Source organism: Zeus faber, assembly GCF_960531495.2.
Source record: "Zeus faber genome assembly, chromosome: 18".
NCBI classification, from domain to species: Eukaryota; Metazoa; Chordata; class Actinopteri; order Zeiformes; family Zeidae; genus Zeus; species Zeus faber.
Genome location: NC_137210.1, coordinates 13,997,609 through 14,016,061, shown reverse-complemented (window position 1 = coordinate 14,016,061; position 18,453 = coordinate 13,997,609). Strand labels below are relative to the sequence as shown.

The 18,453-nt window shown below is 47.4% G+C and overlaps 1 protein-coding gene across 1 annotated transcript in view; it reads right to left on the bottom strand.

The window, feature by feature from the left end:
- Positions 1-6,914: 6,914 nt before the first annotated feature.
- Positions 6,915-18,453, bottom strand: part of col4a1 (collagen, type IV, alpha 1) — a 34,002-nt gene continuing 22,463 nt past the window's right edge. Inside the window, exons 19-52 of the mRNA XM_080019311.1 lie at positions 18,352-18,412; positions 17,700-17,735; positions 17,456-17,602; positions 17,269-17,352; positions 17,057-17,140; positions 16,876-16,946; positions 16,452-16,643; positions 16,101-16,260; positions 15,913-16,005; positions 15,507-15,611; positions 15,245-15,342; positions 14,988-15,138; positions 14,760-14,873; positions 14,474-14,641; positions 14,247-14,336; positions 13,710-13,862; positions 13,297-13,395; positions 13,076-13,165; positions 12,772-12,911; positions 12,512-12,638; positions 12,323-12,403; positions 11,995-12,093; positions 11,768-11,818; positions 11,456-11,641; positions 11,191-11,324; positions 11,017-11,089; positions 10,789-10,860; positions 10,555-10,683; positions 10,360-10,458; positions 9,984-10,196; positions 9,711-9,888; positions 9,482-9,596; positions 8,809-8,981; positions 6,915-8,721 (exon numbers count right to left, since the gene is read on the bottom strand). Of these exons, the coding sequence (XP_079875437.1) occupies positions 8,640-8,721; positions 8,809-8,981; positions 9,482-9,596; positions 9,711-9,888; positions 9,984-10,196; positions 10,360-10,458; positions 10,555-10,683; positions 10,789-10,860; positions 11,017-11,089; positions 11,191-11,324; positions 11,456-11,641; positions 11,768-11,818; positions 11,995-12,093; positions 12,323-12,403; positions 12,512-12,638; positions 12,772-12,911; positions 13,076-13,165; positions 13,297-13,395; positions 13,710-13,862; positions 14,247-14,336; positions 14,474-14,641; positions 14,760-14,873; positions 14,988-15,138; positions 15,245-15,342; positions 15,507-15,611; positions 15,913-16,005; positions 16,101-16,260; positions 16,452-16,643; positions 16,876-16,946; positions 17,057-17,140; positions 17,269-17,352; positions 17,456-17,602; positions 17,700-17,735; positions 18,352-18,412 (3,948 nt within the window). The 3' untranslated portion in view covers positions 6,915-8,639. The remainder of the gene's footprint in view (positions 8,722-8,808; positions 8,982-9,481; positions 9,597-9,710; positions 9,889-9,983; positions 10,197-10,359; positions 10,459-10,554; positions 10,684-10,788; positions 10,861-11,016; positions 11,090-11,190; positions 11,325-11,455; positions 11,642-11,767; positions 11,819-11,994; positions 12,094-12,322; positions 12,404-12,511; positions 12,639-12,771; positions 12,912-13,075; positions 13,166-13,296; positions 13,396-13,709; positions 13,863-14,246; positions 14,337-14,473; positions 14,642-14,759; positions 14,874-14,987; positions 15,139-15,244; positions 15,343-15,506; positions 15,612-15,912; positions 16,006-16,100; positions 16,261-16,451; positions 16,644-16,875; positions 16,947-17,056; positions 17,141-17,268; positions 17,353-17,455; positions 17,603-17,699; positions 17,736-18,351; positions 18,413-18,453) is intronic.

Sequence of the window (18,453 nt, the reverse complement as noted above, 5' to 3'; positions counted from 1 at the left end):
CTCGCACACACACCTTCCTCCACCCACAAACTAGCACCTTTGTCCTTTTTTTTTTTTTACAAATATGCCGTCAGGTACCCTTCAAAATTGTCAACGAGGCATCAACCAAACTCAGGTACGATGTTACCAGCTCCATCCACTGATGTTATTGTAAATGCAGACCTGCAGCAGGTGATAGAAAGGTCTAGTCTACTTCCTTCACTTACATGCCACCTGCGCCTTGAGTTGCTAATTAGAAAATCGAAATCAACATCTGCCACCGTGAGCACGGCGTCCGTCAATAGCCACCAGACCAGCGATACAGCTGACGGCCGGCGCACCCGCGAGTCCAGCCACAATCAAACCGTTTAAGGGGAGAACTTTCCATCAGGACCAGTCGTCACCTTCAGCTCACCTATATTTTCTCAACAAGGCGCTATTGACGAATTCATTGAGAGTGTATTTTTCGGGCGAAAAAACATGCACTGGCACGTTCCAAAAAACAAAGAACAAATGACAACGCGCTGATGAGAAGTCAGAACGTCAACGTGAGTCCGGCAAGATTCCAAACAAACGGGAATTGAACGAGACTAAAAGGGGGGAGACGATCCCGGTAGAATGAAACGGCGGCAGCGCAGTCATTTCGGGTGGATGTCACACGATGCCGCAAACAGAATGATCCATGTCACGCGGCGAAGACATAACGAGGAGGTTAATGAAAGATATCCAGGACGACATGATTGACGGGGTCGACAGATACAACAGAACAAGCGTCGCCTTGCATGCGCCGGATCAGGGAAAGGTTTACAAGACGGTGAAGAAACCAGCTCAACCGCTGGCGGTGTTGCGGGTAAACACAACGGTGTCCCGGGCTAAAATGTGAGAAATTGTAGCCGCGGGCAGTGTTTGTTCCGGGCGGTCACGACGTTCTCAACGAAACGAGGGGGGAAATGATCATTTTCATCAGCGGATCACCAAGATGTCTTGGGGAAATTTCAGAAAGGAGAATTAGACGGAGCGCGAATTGGAAAAACGCGGAAACACAATTACAGCGAACGCACTGAACTCTTTCGGAACGACGGCTGATGAGGAAAGGAGTGGTTTTTTTTGAATGTTGCATTTGCTTCATCCAAACACACAACAACTTCAGGGGGGCGGTTTCGGTCGGTTTCGGTCGGTTTCGGTCGGTTTCGGTCGGTTTCGGTCGGTTTCGGCGAGACCAGAGACGCGGGTACAGCCGAAGCAAAAGCCGCCGGGGGAGAGATCCGAGCCGTACGCCGGTGCTTCTCACAGAGGGACAGAGGAGGCCACGCGGCGCCGCGACCAGGGCGTCCGCTCCGTTTGCCGTCTGATGCTCGGAGGGCTCCAGGAGGGCCGGACAGGCTGCCGCTCGCTTCAGGGACCCCGGTGGTCTCGGTGGCAAACACGCCGCTCACCCAGGTCCTGCATTCCTCAGCAACATCACCACCACCTTCGATGAAAAACCGCAGTGAACCAAACCGCACCGGTTCATTCCCGGTCGCTCTCTCTCCTCCTCCTCCTCCGCCTTTCGGCGTCCAGTGTGAGGGAGAGAGATGAGTCAGCAGCTTCGGACACGACTCCTCCGCCGCGCTGCGGACCGGTCAGCAGGAGCGCGGCACGGGCGCCGAGAGGAAATATCGATTACGGCATCTGCACACGTACACGCGGAGAGACGCGTAATACCGTCAGCGCGTTTTTGTGCACTGATGCAGCAAAAGGGGTTTCTGGGTAACCGTACCTTCGTTGACGCAAACCGCGCGTTTGGGCCTTCTTCAAAATGTTAATGTTATGGGTGTTTATGTGTGTGATGCACCACCTATGCAACGATCTGCGCACAACACACCCACTGAGAAGCACGTTTCAGACTTCACACAGAAACAAGATGGACGTTGTGTAGGGGGTCAGGGCATGACAAGGAGTTCCAGCCAATGAGAAGAGCCCGCGTGCAATGTACAGGCAAAAATCTGGAGAAAAATAAAAAAGGGAAACAAAAAAAAAAAAAAAAGATTTTGGGAAGTTATAGCAGAGCATGAATGGGAAGCGCGAGGGGAAGAGGCAGACTGGGCGTAGCGTTGGAAAGCCTCCAACCTGCCACGAAATCCGCTCCCACGCTGCCTCTCGTGCGCCCACGCACTCTCTGCTGCCGTGACGTCCGCTCTTCCTCCTCACTCCTCCGCCTGCCATGTGGGCCTTCTGCTCTCTCCTCTCCTCCGCCCACCGCTCGGTGCCCAGTGTTTCCGAGAGGAGGAGGAGGAAGACGAGGGGCAGGAAGCGCCATGTTTAGCTTCCACCAAAACCCGTCGGATTTCCGACTCGGGATCGTGATCTGGCCTTGGGCGGGAGCGGGAGCTGCGCAGATGGAGCGAGTGAGTGGACTTGGATGCACTATAGATAGATGGATAGATAGATAGATAGATAGATAGATAGATAGATAGATAGATAGATAGATAGATAGATAGATAGATAGATAGATGGATGGATGGATGGATGGATGGAGACAGGTGCAGCAGGTGCAGCAGGGTGTTTCTTGAGCTGAAAGCCTCATTCTGAGCTTGAACCAACCCTGAGCTTTTAAAGTGACGTTCTCCACGTTAATACGTTTGACTCTGAAGCTCAAACACACAATGATGTAACAACAACTGTTTTGCAGCTCATGCGTTTGTGCGTTTGTGTGTTTACGTATGTGTGCCTGTGTGTGTGTGTGTGTGTGTGTGTGTGTGTGTGTGTGTGTGTGTGTGTTGCAAGCTAATCTGTATGTGGTGGGGCTGGGGTCAAGCGGGCGCGGGGGGCTGCTGGCCTGCGTCTTTGATCCTCTAAGCAGAAAGGTCAGGGTGGTATTAGTCTCTTGCCTGGAAAGAAAAAAAACAAGCTCCCATTTTAACCCAAACTTGTGCAATGGCGTGGTGTCATTTCTTTTACATTTTTATTCATTTACTCGTAGCTAAAATGAGAATAAAGATAGATAATCAATAATCGAATGAAATTATTGATACAACTATTTAGAAACCACGTAGCCCAATGGGGAAAAGCTTTAAGCCTTAAATGTCCCCCTCAAATATGAAAATCTCACAATATAGTCAGAAAGACTATTTCATGGACTTTTTTGGCTACATCTACATTAATCTAGGAGACTAGAAACAGGAAGTTGTGTCACTTCCTACTGACAACCTGCATTGGAGCTACTGTGGCAATTGCAAAAAGGAAATTAAAATAAAATGTGAAAAATAACAAACCTATCCTTCAATGTAAACCTTACCGTCTGCTCTCCATTTGCACCATACACAAGAATGGTATCAGTGATTTTGGTTTGATTTGGTTATCAATTATCCATCTTAAATGAGATTTAACAAGATTCTTTCAAAAGTCTTGAAGCCCAGTGAGATTTGCGTCAGTGACGATGTGCTTCAAACAGTCCTAGACGATGGGAACCAACATTTTGAGGCCCGCGTTGAAAGATTGCGAATCAATCCTGTAACTGTTGTCAAAAGAGAGTGTGTGAGGGCGCGGGGATGAAGACCAATAATATGACTTACCACCATAAAGCTCTGTGGTCCGCGGGGAACTGCAGATTGCTTCGTTAAAATGGTCAAAACCCGGCGGTGTTAAGTCTGGTTTATCCACCTATGTAGCAAACAGTAAATAGGATTAAAAGTTTTAAAGAGGATGGTGTCCTCAACGCCGCGAGTAAGCAGTGTGTGCGCAAGCAGTGTGTGCATGCGTGTGTGTGAGGGTGTGTGTGTGCGTGCGTGTGTGCGTGCGGGCGCATGTGTGTGTGTGTGTGTGTGTGTGTCTGCGTGTGTGAGTTTGTGTCTGTGGCATGTGTGTGTCACGTCTGTTAAACACAGAACGTTTGGCATTCAGCATAAAAACATAAACAGTGTGCTAGAGAAAACACTATTGAGCAACGCTTCGTTCCATACGCTGCCGTCGTCGTAAAGATTCAAATGCGTGTCCTATCGACTGTCCAAAGGGGGACAAATACAGATGGTCGATAATCAACTATGAGAAAACCAATTCATATAATGTGTTAAAATATCAGAGCAATGAATTGCTGCCAATGTTGTTGTTTTGTTCCCCATCCAACAAAGTATGAAAATATTTTCTAAATTCTCCCCTCCAATATGTTTATAACATTCAAGGTCACTTCCAGTCGGAGGAACATTCCAACAGAAAGCAAACAAAGCAAAGCCAAAACAGAAAAAGAAAAGAATAAATACTCAAAGAAAACAAAAATACTATTCCAAACGATTTTTCAGAGATTTTATTTTATAAAAAAATATATATATATATATTTATATATATATATATATATATATATATATATATATATATATATATATATATATATATATGGATTGGATTGTTTCGAGGGAACTGTTGGTCGTCTTCATCAGAAGACACCATCATTCAGTCAAATGCCTTTGCAAATGAAATGTGTGTGTCTTCGTGTTGGATTGGAGTGGATGTCAATTATCTCATCCCCAGGTGAAAATTCAGAAATAAGTTAATGTGTCATAGGTCCAATTTATGAGATATTAAGTCATAATTATGACTTGAATATCATAACCCCAATGTCATGAGCTAGAGAGTCATAATAATGAGATTATGTCTCATAATCATGATTTCAATAATGATATCACTACATTACATTTTTCATCTCAGTGATGAAATGTATTTTCAATTGAAAACAATATTATTACAATTATTATTACAATAAACAATAATATATAAAAGTATATTCTTGTTTTTTTTTTATTTACTTTGTTGCTCACGTCGACAATTATACAGTTTTTATTGTGTGACTATGGTGGAGCTTATAATTCATTGTGGATTCATGAATCAGATTTGAACTATTATCCTTATCCCTAAAAAATTCTTGCCATGTCCTGCTGTGCCATCTCCGACTTTTGACAGATTGGATTACGTTAAACCTCTCGGTGTCTTGCGCTCGACGTGTGTCCCGGCCGCAACTCGAAACAAAATCGTCTCGGATGTTGTGGATGTGAAACGGAAACTCGCAGTAACTCAACCGCGCGACGGGCTCTGTCGCTGGTGCTCAGGGCCCGGCTACGTCCCGCAACGTGACCCCCACCTGAGCGACCTGAGCGAGGGAGGTCAAAGGCCCCCGGCAGACGTCTCCGCGCCGCCGGGGGCCCCCGTGGGGGGAGGGGTGGGGGTCAGCGGCCCTGTTTGTCCGGCGGGCGACGGCGGCCCCCGGAAACAATGGACGGCATTCCGGTAACAGATAAAAGACGGGGGCGGAGGGGAAAGAGGGGACTTATCTGCTCTTCCTCACAGCGTATCGATCTGTTTTTGTCCTGCCGGGGTGAACAGGTTTGTTGGCCGGCGGCCCGGCGACGGAAGTGCTGAGGCAGATGCAGAAAAAGGCTCTGAGTGGCGATGTCGGTGTTTATGCACCGGAGAATTTGGATTCGGGATGCGAGGCCATTAATCATAGACCGGTGCTGTTTTATTGCAGCTCTGTGTTTCTGGTTAGATCCCGAAATGATTCAGTTGAAAATCTGCCTTTGACGGTGGGGTCTATTATCAGTATTGACAAGGTGGGACTAGGGTGCTCTCTACTGGCAGTTATGAGGTACTACACTTGATCACTTTTGCAAATTTTGTAAAAACAAGTAGGGGGGTTTTCAATGAGCAACAAGTTCAGCCAGGAAACTTTGCTGCACTATCCTTATCCCTCCTAGTTTTACCTGCATGTATATGCTTTACGCTGCTGATTCCCAACCTTTTTTGATTAAAAAAAAATGAAAATGATTTTGCCTCTGCATGGGGCCCCGATCTATATTAGAAGATTTTAATTGTTGGGTATGATTTAGTCCAAACTTCTATTCCTGTCGACACAGTTCAGCTGTTGTGTAGGGACACTCAATGCACACATGCTGCCAGGTATTTTTATATACCTTTATTAGTCCCACAATGGGGGAATTTGCAATTTCTCTGCATTTACCCATCCTTGTAACTGACCTATCTAGGAGCAGTGGGCTGCCAAATGGAGGCACCTGGGGAGCAGTTACGGGGTTAAGCGTCTTGCTCAAGGACCCATCAGCACGCTACCAGGAGGAGCCAGGGCTCGAACCTGGCAAGCTTCTGCTTACTAGACGACCCACTCCACCGCCTGAGCCACTGCCCCCTTTCAGAGGAACACCCGGGCATCGCTGGATGGCTGCGTCTGAACCTTCATGCCACCAGGCCTCCTTCATGCTTGGCCCTGGTTGGCCGCCTTTCAAAATGCTCTCCCGTCATCCAAGCCCCAAACGCCCCTCCAGCGACTCATCTCTTTGAGCCACAGAGACATACTGTCTGATGTTGTCTCCTCTGGTCATCCGGAAAACCCTGAACCCCATTTGCATTTTCATGCAGGAGAGACTTGGAGTACGAACAGGATCGATGCAATTTCTAGATAAAAGACCGTGAACAATTTCTGTCCAGTGCAGAGATCCCATTAGAGATCCAAGGTCGCCCTTGCCTATATAGTTAGAGAGAGAATGGCGGTACTATGATCAAAACAGTCATTACTGAACAGTCTCTAAAGGTGCTTATGTCTTTGTATATGAAATAATGGTTCAACTCATTTAATTTCCTCACTATTAATCACTTTTCCGACCTTGTGTTAAGAGCCGCCGCTTTGCATCACATGTGGGGGGATTATTTACTCCTGCTGGGTGCAGTATGTGAATATCATAAAGGCAAATACATCGTCAATCCATTTATGTTTGTATTCACAAAAGCCTGTCATTTTCTACCCGTGCGGCTTTGTGTCGACGTCTGCGCCGTTAAATGACAAAGCCCGGCTCAGAGCAGCCCGGGCTATCACACGTCAAGTTATTCTACAGTGAGCGGTCCTGTCCGAAACGTCAAAACATCCAACAACATCGACAGTATTACACAGAGTGCTCTATACAAATCCTTTTTTTATTGCATGTATAAACGTATGGGATCGGGCGGAGATAAATAGATGTTGTTGTTTGTTAATAATTCATTGTAACTTCAAACCCCAAAAAACATTTCCCGCTTCCTTCCCCGGAGAACTCGGGTCTTCTCTTCTGCACAAACACCACTGACTCTGCAGTTACACTGTGGCGTAATTACAGCGATATTTATGTACGGAAGTGTTTCAGCGCACGACAAACAAAAAATAGCCTGAGGTCCGTGAGGAGAAATTGCCGTAAATCGGGAAAAGAGGAAAACATGTTGCTGTGAGAATTGTTCAACGTTCCTCGATAATCCTTTAAGAACGTGGCGTGGAAGTAGCGTTTTTTGACTTTCATCGACATTTTTCTTTATACAGCCCTCCAATTCTTTACATGAACACTGTTAATATATGCAGTTTACACAGAGCATAAAAGGAAAAAACACACACACACACACACACAGGGTACAATCAAATATATCTGTGTGAGAGAAAAATACAGGCAAAGACACTTGTGCATTTATTTGGGATCCGATTGTAAAGATAATGCTCTGATGATGTCAAAAGATCCAGAATCACACAACTGTTACAATGAGTGCCAAAAAGTGTTAGAACGTGGTTCTTTCTATTCTAAAACTGAAAAGATTCTGTAACAAACCCACGCGCGCGCACGCACACACACGCACACACACACACACACACACACACACACACACACACACACACGCACGCACGCACGCACGCACACCCACACACACGCACGCACACACATACACACACTTGCATCCGCATCATTCTACTTCAGTGCTGTTTTGCATAGGAATGAGGCACAATAATAATAATAAAAAAGGGAACACGGCGCTGGTTATTTTGCCTTTCCGAAAGCTCACACTGCTCCGTCGACGACTTTGTGGGACCTCGAAGACGGTTTAGTTCAACATGTTTTATCAATAATATAAATAAAAAAGGAAATAACATTGAAGGTCGCGCAATACACCTGAAAGCGAGTATGGTGGAAGTAGCTAAACTGAGGGCGGGAAAAAACATCACATTCTATTTACAATAGAGCCACCGTCCGGTACTGTGGGCGGTGGCTCTTACACTTATTAAAGCATCTATAACCAGTGGTAACACCCATTCTCTGACATTAGCATGTGTGGCGTGAAAAGTAAAAGATATAAAAATTGATAATATTTTTTTTGGGGTTATCCTAATTGACGTGGCGCTGGTGGAAAAAAAAAGGCACACAGGTTAAGATTTTTAGATTTGATAGCACCGGATCGACACAAACAGCCCCTTCCACAGGGACACCAGTTTACGCGGAGGGGGGTCGGGAGGGTCGGGGGTCGGGGGGGGCGGGGGGGGGGGGGGACGTGGACTCAGTGCAGTGGTAAACTGGTTCGTCAGAGGCCGCCGTGAAGTCACATCGGTTCAGAAAAGTTTGCTTGGTCATCTCGTGACTTCGGGTCTCTGATGTATCTGCGTATGTGTGTGTGTGTGTGTGTGTGTGTGTGTGTGTGTGTGTGTGCGCGCGATCCTGATGACCGGTTGATCAATAGAACCAATCACTCTGTCCCGTCCGCACTCACACAGCCATGGAAATAGCACCATCCTTTGTTTAGGAACAAAAACAAACTAAAAGAGGGAGTAAAGCCACATGGTAGATGCACGGCGCTGGTGTAGAGTTAGAAGGGGTGGAGGTGGGGCTTTATGTCCTCTTCATGCAAACCTGGCAGCGGCTTATGTGAGTTCTGAGATTTCCTGCCTTTAGCGTCGTCGGGACAGGTTTCCTGATGTTGGGAGGAAGTGACAAATGTCAGAACTTCAAACGGGTGAACCAAGCGACTCCTTATGTTTCGTGCGCGTGCGTGTCTTACGTAAACATCTCGCTGTCTTCGATGGTGGCCAGCCAGAAGCTGTAGGAGTTGGCGTAATAGTTGCAGGTTCCGCGGCCGTGACACTCGATGAACGGCGCGCTGCGGAACTCCTCCAGACATGAGCCGGGGGAGGCCAGAGCCTGGCCCGAGCCCTCAGAGCCAGCACTGGTGTGCTGCGCACACACACACACACACACACACGCACGCACGCACGGACACGCACACACACACACACACACACACAGACACACACAAACACACACATATATACAGATTAATTATGTATATTTCTCAATATGCCCTTAGACAGACTAAAGAATCATGTTTAAATAGTCGGGTGATCGTGAGTTGATCTGAGCTGTAGGTGTGTGACCTAAGAAATCGAACCAATCAGGATTTGGGCATTTTGAATAGAGCTTTCGTTTTGCTTGATGATATTGCTAAAAATAAATACTGAACAACACGTATTTTGTTAGCTGTAAAATGTGAGTAAAGCCCTTATAAAGGGCAAACTAAAAATACTCCCCAAACAATAAAAATGACACTACTGTACATAGGAAGAAAAAAAAAATTCTATAATACTGATGTTTTGACAAAAAAATTCAAGTTCAGTGCAGTCATCATTGATCACCAATGAGACCAACTTCCAAAACCAACTTCCTATTTCCCTCACCATGACAAAAGAGTAGCCGATCCATAGCGAATCCCAGCCCAGCGGGCACGATGGGATCATGATGGTCTGGCTGTGAACCGCGATCACCATGGCCGGGGCTTCGCACACGGAACACCTGAATGTGCGCACACACAAAACATGGATGAAGTGAGGAACATCCGCGTACACCCTCGATCCAAATATGAAAAAATATCTATATATTAAGCAGTTTCCTCAAGGTCCGACTCACCTGCTGATGAAAGGTTTAATGCTGTTGCCAGTGACCGGTGCCATGCTCATGGGCATGGGCTCCGGAGACGTGAGCCAGTAGGAGTAATCGTTTCGGGAGGCAAAGTTGCAGACGTTGTTTATGTTACAGAAGAGGAAGGGCATGGGGCTGAACTTCCTCAGACAGCTCCCCGCCGTGCCTGTTCCAAAGGAGTAAGAGCGGATCAGTGACGATTCCTTAAAATGGAATCTAACAAATGGTTGGTTTTTGTTTTTATCTCTCTCGAAGACTGACCAAGGTCCTGTCCGTGTGAGCGTTCGTTGCCCTGCACGTAGAGCAGCGAGTAGCCGTCGAAGATGAGGCTGGTGCCCTCCGGACACTGAGGAACCTCCACCGTCTGACTGTGCCTGGTCACCAGGAAGCCGTGGTCCATGGAGGAGGGGCCCGGCAGACCCACCTGACCCGGGACGCCGTCGGGTCCAGGGGGGCCGGGGTGCCCTCTGGGTCCTGTAGCGAGACAAGGTCAGAGGTGGTCTGGATTAGTAACTTAAAAACCTATGAAGACACAGCACGGCTAACTGTACGCTCCTTTTATTTGACTTAATACTTAAGTATACTTAAGTGTTTGGAAAAAACTGGACAAAGGAGGGTTGATTCCAGTGACTCTCACCTGAAGGCCCAGTCAGACCAGGCTCTCCTTTGGCACCAGATTGACCATTGTAACCAGGCTGGCCATCTTCACCCTTCGGCCCTTTAAGACCTGTGACGCCTGAAAGCAAGACAACATTTGGGTCATGTGTTAGTGATGGGTGAGGTCGATGGCGGCGCACTAATTCATTGCCGTGTTTTGAAGCCAACTGCTCACCTTGCTGTCCCTTCAGCCCAAGGAAGCCCGATGGCCCCTGGGGTCCTGGCAAGCCCTCGCTTCCTGTGACCCCAATGTCTCCCTTGATGAAAGTGTGTGGACCGGGTGGGCCGGGCGGGCCTTCATTACCTAAAATACAAGGTGTCGTTAAGATTCCCCCAAAAACCTTTTGATGGGTTTGATAGGTTTAGTATTTTCTCAGTGTTTTTACGGCGTTTCCATGTTTTGGTTTACCTTTTTCTCCGTTGAATCCTCTGTCTCCAATTTCTCCTTTGAATCCAATCACCCCAAATTCGCCTTTCATACCTAGAGATGGTATCGAGGGTTAGGTGGGCACTTTTTTTCCGTCTGGTACTTGAATCGATAACATCTCTCTCTCATCTCATGCAGTCCATGCCACACAGGCTCCTTTCATGATCAACTGTGACACAAACAAACACACTCAGGCACGACACCACTCACCCGGGAAGCCAGGTACACCCTGCAGTCCCTGCTCTCCCTTTAGTCCATCAATACCCGGGAGGCCAGATTGTCCCTGAAGAAAACACACATGGTTATCAATGCCACACAAGAGGATCTCAGAACACGAGTGTGCTCTACTGTTTGGAGTGATATTTGGTGTCCTTGAGGACCTACAGGAAGTCCAGTGTTTCCACGGTCACCCTTGAGTCCTTCCTCCCCCTGTATGCCAGGGGGACCAGGATCTCCACCATCTCCCTTCCTTCCCTCCCTCCCTGGCACGCCGCTGGGCCCAGGGGGTCCTGTGGATCCTGTTCAAAATACGATACAAAATGAACGGAGTGATTGTCTTTGTCCATAATGTGCTTTATCTTCCCCCCCAACACTCCACTGTAGATCAACCGTAACCATATTTTGACGACGTATCTGATGTGTGGCGTACCAGCTTCTCCGGGCAGACCCTGAGTTCCTCTTTCTCCCTTAGGGCCTTCCAGAGACACGCCCGAGAGACCCCTCTCTCCTGACTGGCCCTGGGGTCCCTGCAGACCTGGAATTCCCTTGTCGCCTTTGATTCCTGGGATGCCCGGATGACCGGGAGTGCCAGGGAAGCCGGGACTACCTTTGTCACCTGAAAGGAGGAAAGTAATGATGTATTAGGCCATGTTTCACCACATGGGACGATAAAATAAGTGCAAATAAATACATAAATAATTTGTCCATGAATGAATCTGCATGGATGGACGGGACTGATCACCTCTGCTGCCCTCAACTCCAGGAGTTCCTGCGATGCTGCTTCCAGGGAGACCTGCATAGACACACGGTGGAACCAAGTCAATGCGTTTCTACTCCTTAACTGATTACAAGTTCATGGGTCAGAAATTAGAACTATGACCATTTGAAATAAAAGTTTGATTTTTAGGCTGCTTTGTTTTGTTTTTTTAACTCCAGCTGCTCTAAGTGATGCCTTGTGTCCCGTCTCACCTGTGTCTCCTCTCTCTCCAGAGAATCCAGGGATGCCGTCCACCCCAGACTCTCCTTTCTCTCCTGCAGGACCTGGGGGACCCTGCAGACCAGCCTCACCTGGAGGGGTAGGTTAGAGGGGGCACTTTAGTATTTGTGGAGAAATTGTAATTTCGCAGCAGCATAGATTGCAAATACAGGTAAAGATCTTGATACAGAATCTTTATCAAATTGTGTACAGGTAGATCAGGAATTTCAGTTGTTAAACATGTTTGTCAGCAAGTGTGAAGTGTGAGTGTTTGTGGGTCAACATGGAAAAGATGACAGTGAAGCCCCGACTGTCACGTACCGGGCCGACCTTCACGCCCAGAATCTCCTGCCGACCCAGGCAGGCCAGGGATGCCCTTCAACCCTGCTCTGCCTGGCTGACCTGTACAAAAAAACAAAAAACCCCAAGGCATACGATATTAAAGATTTTTTTTAATAAAAATAAGTACAGCAATGTAGTGACTGAGAGGAAGGCACCACACATCCAGACCTGGATAGCCAATGTTTCCAATCTCTCCCTTCAATCCTGGGTATCCTGGCATGCCCGGCTCCCCCGTGATCCCCTTAAGACCCTTCTCTCCTGGTATGCCTTCCAGTCCTGGCTGACCTGTTAGACCCTACAAATACATATATACACACATCCACGTTGACAATTATTGCGATAACACATTGTTACATATTTCCCAGTGGTAACCGATAGCCGTCAATGTTGGTGTTGTGAGTTATATGGAGTCGGCTGGTGAGTCATACCTTCTCTCCTGGCGGTCCTGGAATTCCAATACCTGGATCACCATCTGCTCCCTTATCTCCTTTATGGCCATCCAAACCTCTGAACCCAGTGTGTCCTGGTGTGCCCACGCCACCTTTAGTACCCTTTGGACCAACCGGGCCTAATGGAGAGCAGTGATCAAGAACAGTGATGAGTATCATGTGTTGTGAATTGTCAGAACTGCAATAATGCACAAAAAAAGGAACAAAAACAAATGTTCACAAACACATTTACAACATTGGTCCACCCACCACATGGTTGCTAGAGTCTGAATTATGTTCCTACCTGGTATTCCCATTGTGCCCAAGGAGCCCTTCTGTCCGGGTACGCCAAGGTTTCCAGGCTCTCCAGGAAGGCCTGTATCTCCTTTCTCACCTGATGCACACCAAAAATGACTCATTTTAAGAAGGAACTTTTTTTATTTTTATCGGAGGGGGAAAATGCTCTGACGGGTGACTCCATGTTTTCTATAGACCTCAACCATCATGGACTATAAGGAAGCTCACCAGGTTGACCAGGTAAACCAGCCTCTCCATCTTTCCCAGGCATCCCCGGGTCTCCAGACTGTCCAGGGTACCCCCTCTCTCCCGTCTCTCCAGGGTCACCTGACAGGGCAAGTTTTGGTCCAAACACTTAGAAACATGTATGTTTAAATGAAGTATGCGAATGGCCTCTGATAGTCTGTGGGAATGGGGGGATTCCGACAAATACGTAGTTTAAGAATGCTGCTGTTTGATCCTGCTTCAGTCTTCTTTTTCTCGGTACTGGATTACTCAAACTTGTCTTGATGATCACCAATCCAGATCCATTTTTCGGACACAATTAAATATAATTTGAAATATGACGGACCTACATTTGTACATTTCTGTGGCGCGGTCACGACATTGAAAACCCACCAGACGGGTAGATTGTTTCCTACCTCTGATTCCGATATCTCCCTTCTCGCCTTTCATGTGCTCCATGTCCACCTTGCTCATGTTCCCTGGCGGACCGTGGAGACCAGGCTCTCCCCTCTCTCCTTTGGGTCCCGACTCACCAATGTCCCCTCTAGGACCAGTTACACCGGGGTCACCTGAGGAAGAGGATGCAAATATAGCATAGTTGCATCACTGCTGTCCTTTATTGGCACAATGAAGTAAAAAAAGATTTCTGTATATACACGCCATTGTATATACAACAACATAGTGAAGATTCTTTTGATAGGAATGCAACAAGGGCTCTTATATTCAAGTATTTTCAGATTACATTTTTTGGGGGAATTATCTAACATGTGCATTGTGTCAAGATAGCAGAAACTAGGTTTCCTTTGATATGGCTCTTCATATATGTACCGGCAATATTCTCTCATATCAATACCCCCTTTTACATGGTATCAGTCCAATACCAGTATATCAGGGCATCCGTCATTGTAAAGTGGAAATTTGTAAGTGATGTTCAGTGTTGTCCTCTTTCTAACCTCTCAGACCAGGAGATCCAGGGGTACCACCAGGTCCAGATGTACCAGGAAATCCTGGAGTCCCCATTACTCCCATCTCTCCCTTCGGTCCTGACACAAAGGACAGAGAATGAGAAACACACCATTAAGTCACAATGTTGAACTTCCCACTAATAACCAATTAATCTAATACCAATACTATTACAGTGCTAGTAGAAAAAGTACTTCCTGTGGATGCAGCCTCTCACCTTGGTTTCCTGTCAGTCCATCCCTGCCCGGAATGCCTTGATTCCCTGGTAACCCTGAAGACCCCGGTAGTCCAGGGAAGCCTTGTGCCCCCTTCTCACCCTGAGGTCCAGGCATGTCCAAACCTGGGGCACCATGAAACCCCTTCTGCCCCTTTTCACCATTCTGACCTACATACCCACACACAAGCACACAAACAAAACAAACACACGCTCGTGATCTTAAGCCCAATGCAGACAGAATGCAAAAAACACGTTTGTCGTGTTTGGGCTATGATTTTTTACTGACCGTATGATCCAGGCTCTCCGGGTGGTCCCTGGGGTCCAGGGGCCCCTGGCAAGCCCACTCCGGGCGGTCCCGGAGGGCCAACCACGCCGGCATATCCAGGGGGACCAGGGTCACCTAGTTAGAGAAATATAATTATACGGTATAAAAGTATCGTCCTCTTGACAAGTCAGGCTTCTCACTGGAAAATAAAATGTATTTTGATTTATATCTTTATTTTCTAACTCGTACCTTTGACTCCCTGAGTCCCTGGGAATCCCGTGCTTCCTTCCAGTCCAGGGACACCAGTAAGCCCCAAGTTACCTTTCTCCCCATGAAAGCCGGTGATTCCCTGTACGCCCTTAGATCCTTTGGGGCCTGGAAGACCTATCCCCGGTTCACCCTGAGATGGGAACCCAACACATTGCAAGTTCACATCACTCCCCCACAGACAGCAGTTGTTACTTCTACATTACAGCCACCCAAGCTCCCCACGCTCAGACACAAACCTTGTGACCGGGCACACCGGGTCGACCCGTGGAGCCGTCCTGTCCTGTTCTCCCTGGCTCACCTGGGATTCCTGGGGCTCCAGTGATTCCAGGAAATCCTGGGAATAAACGCATAATTCAGTCTCTGAGATCTGCTCAAAGCAATATTTATTCCACATTTGCTCGTGTGAAATTTGAATTTGCCAGCACACAGGATGAACTTTATGCTACTTCCGTCCATTGAGAAGTCTTCTCGACCGAAAGGAGTTAGTGTTTTCCGTACCTTTAGCACCAGCTGGGCCCGGGAGTCCGATTCCGGGGAGTCCCGATGCACCTTTCTCTCCAGGCAAACCTGGAAACCCGGTGTCTCCTTGCACTCCCCTGTCACCTGGGAACCACGACAGAATGACACAGTAAGACATGAAGCATACTGGTAAAACTATTGGCATTTGAAAAGGGGCAGACCTGGCATCAGAGGACCAACAAGGCCTCTATTTTTTTAAGCCGTACCTTGTTTACAGCAACAAACTTTAAACATTTACTACGTTGGTGCAATAATTATTCCGGTTAAAACTTCAGGTCCAGTTTAAAATTTGACTTTCATTTTCAATGTGGTATTCACAAACAATTGACTAAACACAACGATTGACTTAAACCAGTGCACAAGTCGTACACGTGCTGGTGCCCACCTTGCAGTCCAGGGACGCCAGTTTCGCCTCTTGGCCCGGGGATGCCCTGGGGTCCCGGGCTGCTCTCACCCTTACCGGGTTCGCCTTTCAGACCTGGTTGAGGTGACGAACATTAGGAGATTAGCTACGTCAAGCCGGTGTAAATGTGTCTCGGAGAGTTTGTTCTCAAACAGTCTTTGGCCGCATACCGGGAGCTCCAGGTCGTCCGGGGATTCCAGAGGTGCCCTTCTCTCCTGGCTCTCCTGGAAGTCCAAATCCTGAAACCCCAGGCGGGCCCCTCTCTCCTGGTGGTCCAATCCAACCAGAGTCGCCATCAGGTCCACGGTCACCCTTGATGCCCTCTCTGGCCTGCAAGCCGGATCACGGAAAATGGATCTTCCCTCTCCCATTTCTCCATTTCTACCTTGTCATTGTCTAGACCTCCATCATTTCTCAGACTATTCAAATACTATTATTTACAAAAACATTAGCAATGCTATAACATCCTTTTTGTCATCATACAGCGTCACACTCACGCACATACACACATATCCACTTACTGGCTCTCCTTTCGGGCCGGGCAGACCTGAGAGGCCATCTTTCCCTGGCAACCCGTCCAGTCCTGGCAGTCCCCGTGTTCCAGTAATACCCGAAAAGCCTTTCTCCCCCTTCAAGCCAGGAGCAACGTGGACGTCCCCTGGTTCGCCAACTGCACCAGGAGACCCGATTAAACCAGAACTGCCAGGAACACCCTGCAGGCAGGCGGAGGGAATAGAATGAACCGAACAGAAGGGTCCAGAAATTGTGAGTGTAACTGAATGTTCCACTACTAACGTGAAAATGTTGAAATAGGATGACCCCGAAAATAAAACACATTACAACCTAAAAGAAAAAATGATGATGTGTGTGTCTGATCTTGTCGGTAGTCCAACTGAGTAGAACCATCTCAGTGCGCAGATCTGTGATGGCTAGAGTTGTACTCACAGGATTTCCAGGAGGTCCAGAGGTGCCAGGGTGACCCTTTTCTCCTTTAGGACCCGATGGTCCAGGAACTCCTGCCGTGGGGAAAGGGACCGTTTTAAATCGCCTGCTTGGTTCATTCAGTTCCAAAAAGAATTATGAATGAATATATCTGGGCTTCTGCATTTGCCCCATCCTCTCTCACCTAGTTCTCCCTTCTGGCCTTGGAGGCCAGGTGATCCAGGGGGTCCACTGGCTGAACACTGAAGACAAGTGTCTCCTGTCTCACCTGATAATAAAACACAAGAACACAAACACCAATTCAGCAAGATAATTCATAATATTGAATCCATTTCTGACAGATTGTGCCTATAAAACGTTATGTTTCGTTTGCATACTGAAGCCTTCTCCTCTGACCTTTCTGTCCGAGCTCTCCTCGTAAACCTGCAGGCCCTGGGGGGCCGGGAGCCCCCTTCTCAATGTTGCATTCACCAGGCTGAACTATACGGTACAAAAATGAATTAATAAAAGTACAAACTCAAACATCATTTACATAGTAGGTTATGGAGATGTATATGTAGATGTCTTCTAATGTGGCACGTACTAGGTTCTCCTGGTGGTCCAGGGGGTCCGGGGAACCCGTCCTCCCCTGGAATTCCGGGAAGGCTCTCTCCAGCTAGACCCCTCCCTCCCTTGGGGCCGACATCTCCTTTCTGCCCCGGCTCTCCACGCGGGCCTTCAATCAGGCGCCCTGACGTAGAAAAAAACCCAACGAGAACATTGAGTCGTCCAGAATGATACTGCAGGTAGCATATTATTTATGCATTGAGAGAATAGATTTATTTTACCCGGAAGACCTGCCTCTCCGTGTGGGCCAGGAGAACCTGTTTGAAGGAACAAAACAGGAATTGAAGGAAGAAACAAAATGGTTTTGATATGAATGAATACACAAGATGCGTATTCCTCAAGGTTTGTGGTAAAAAAAAATCTCTGATGAACAGCCGCACACCCATATGGAGGTCAGATATGGCCTACTCTGAATAGAGCCTTTATGTGTGTGTGTGTATGTGTGTGTGTGTGTGTGTGTGTGTGTGCTTCAGTGTTTATGCAGTTTGTGTAGAAATGTGTATTGAATATGGTGTCGTTATTATTCATGCTGTTAATCTATGAATGTTCATTCACCTTTCTTTAAGGGGGTCAGGAGTGTCAAACACGTGGGGGGAATTCAGATAGCTTTTTTTTTTAAATATAAATTATATTTAAATGAAGTATTTTTTGACATGTAATACAGACTGTGCTGCATGTTACATGTGAAATGCTTTTATTGATCAGCAGGAGATGGTTCGGTTCATTGATTTGCATCTTTATTAACCGGAAGGAGACACGTGGGCCCCCAAACCAGGGCTTGAAAGAGCAATCGCGTGAAGCCGTACTGAGTCCAATCTTGGCCTGCACCTCTCTGCACGATTACGTTTTTGTTTCTCATTGGCCTTGCTTTACCTTTCTCTCCTTCCCGACCGGGTAAACCTTGAGGTCCCGGGGGGCCAGGTGCACCATCACCCTAAAATGTAATGAGAAAGAAGACACACAGATCCATGACGT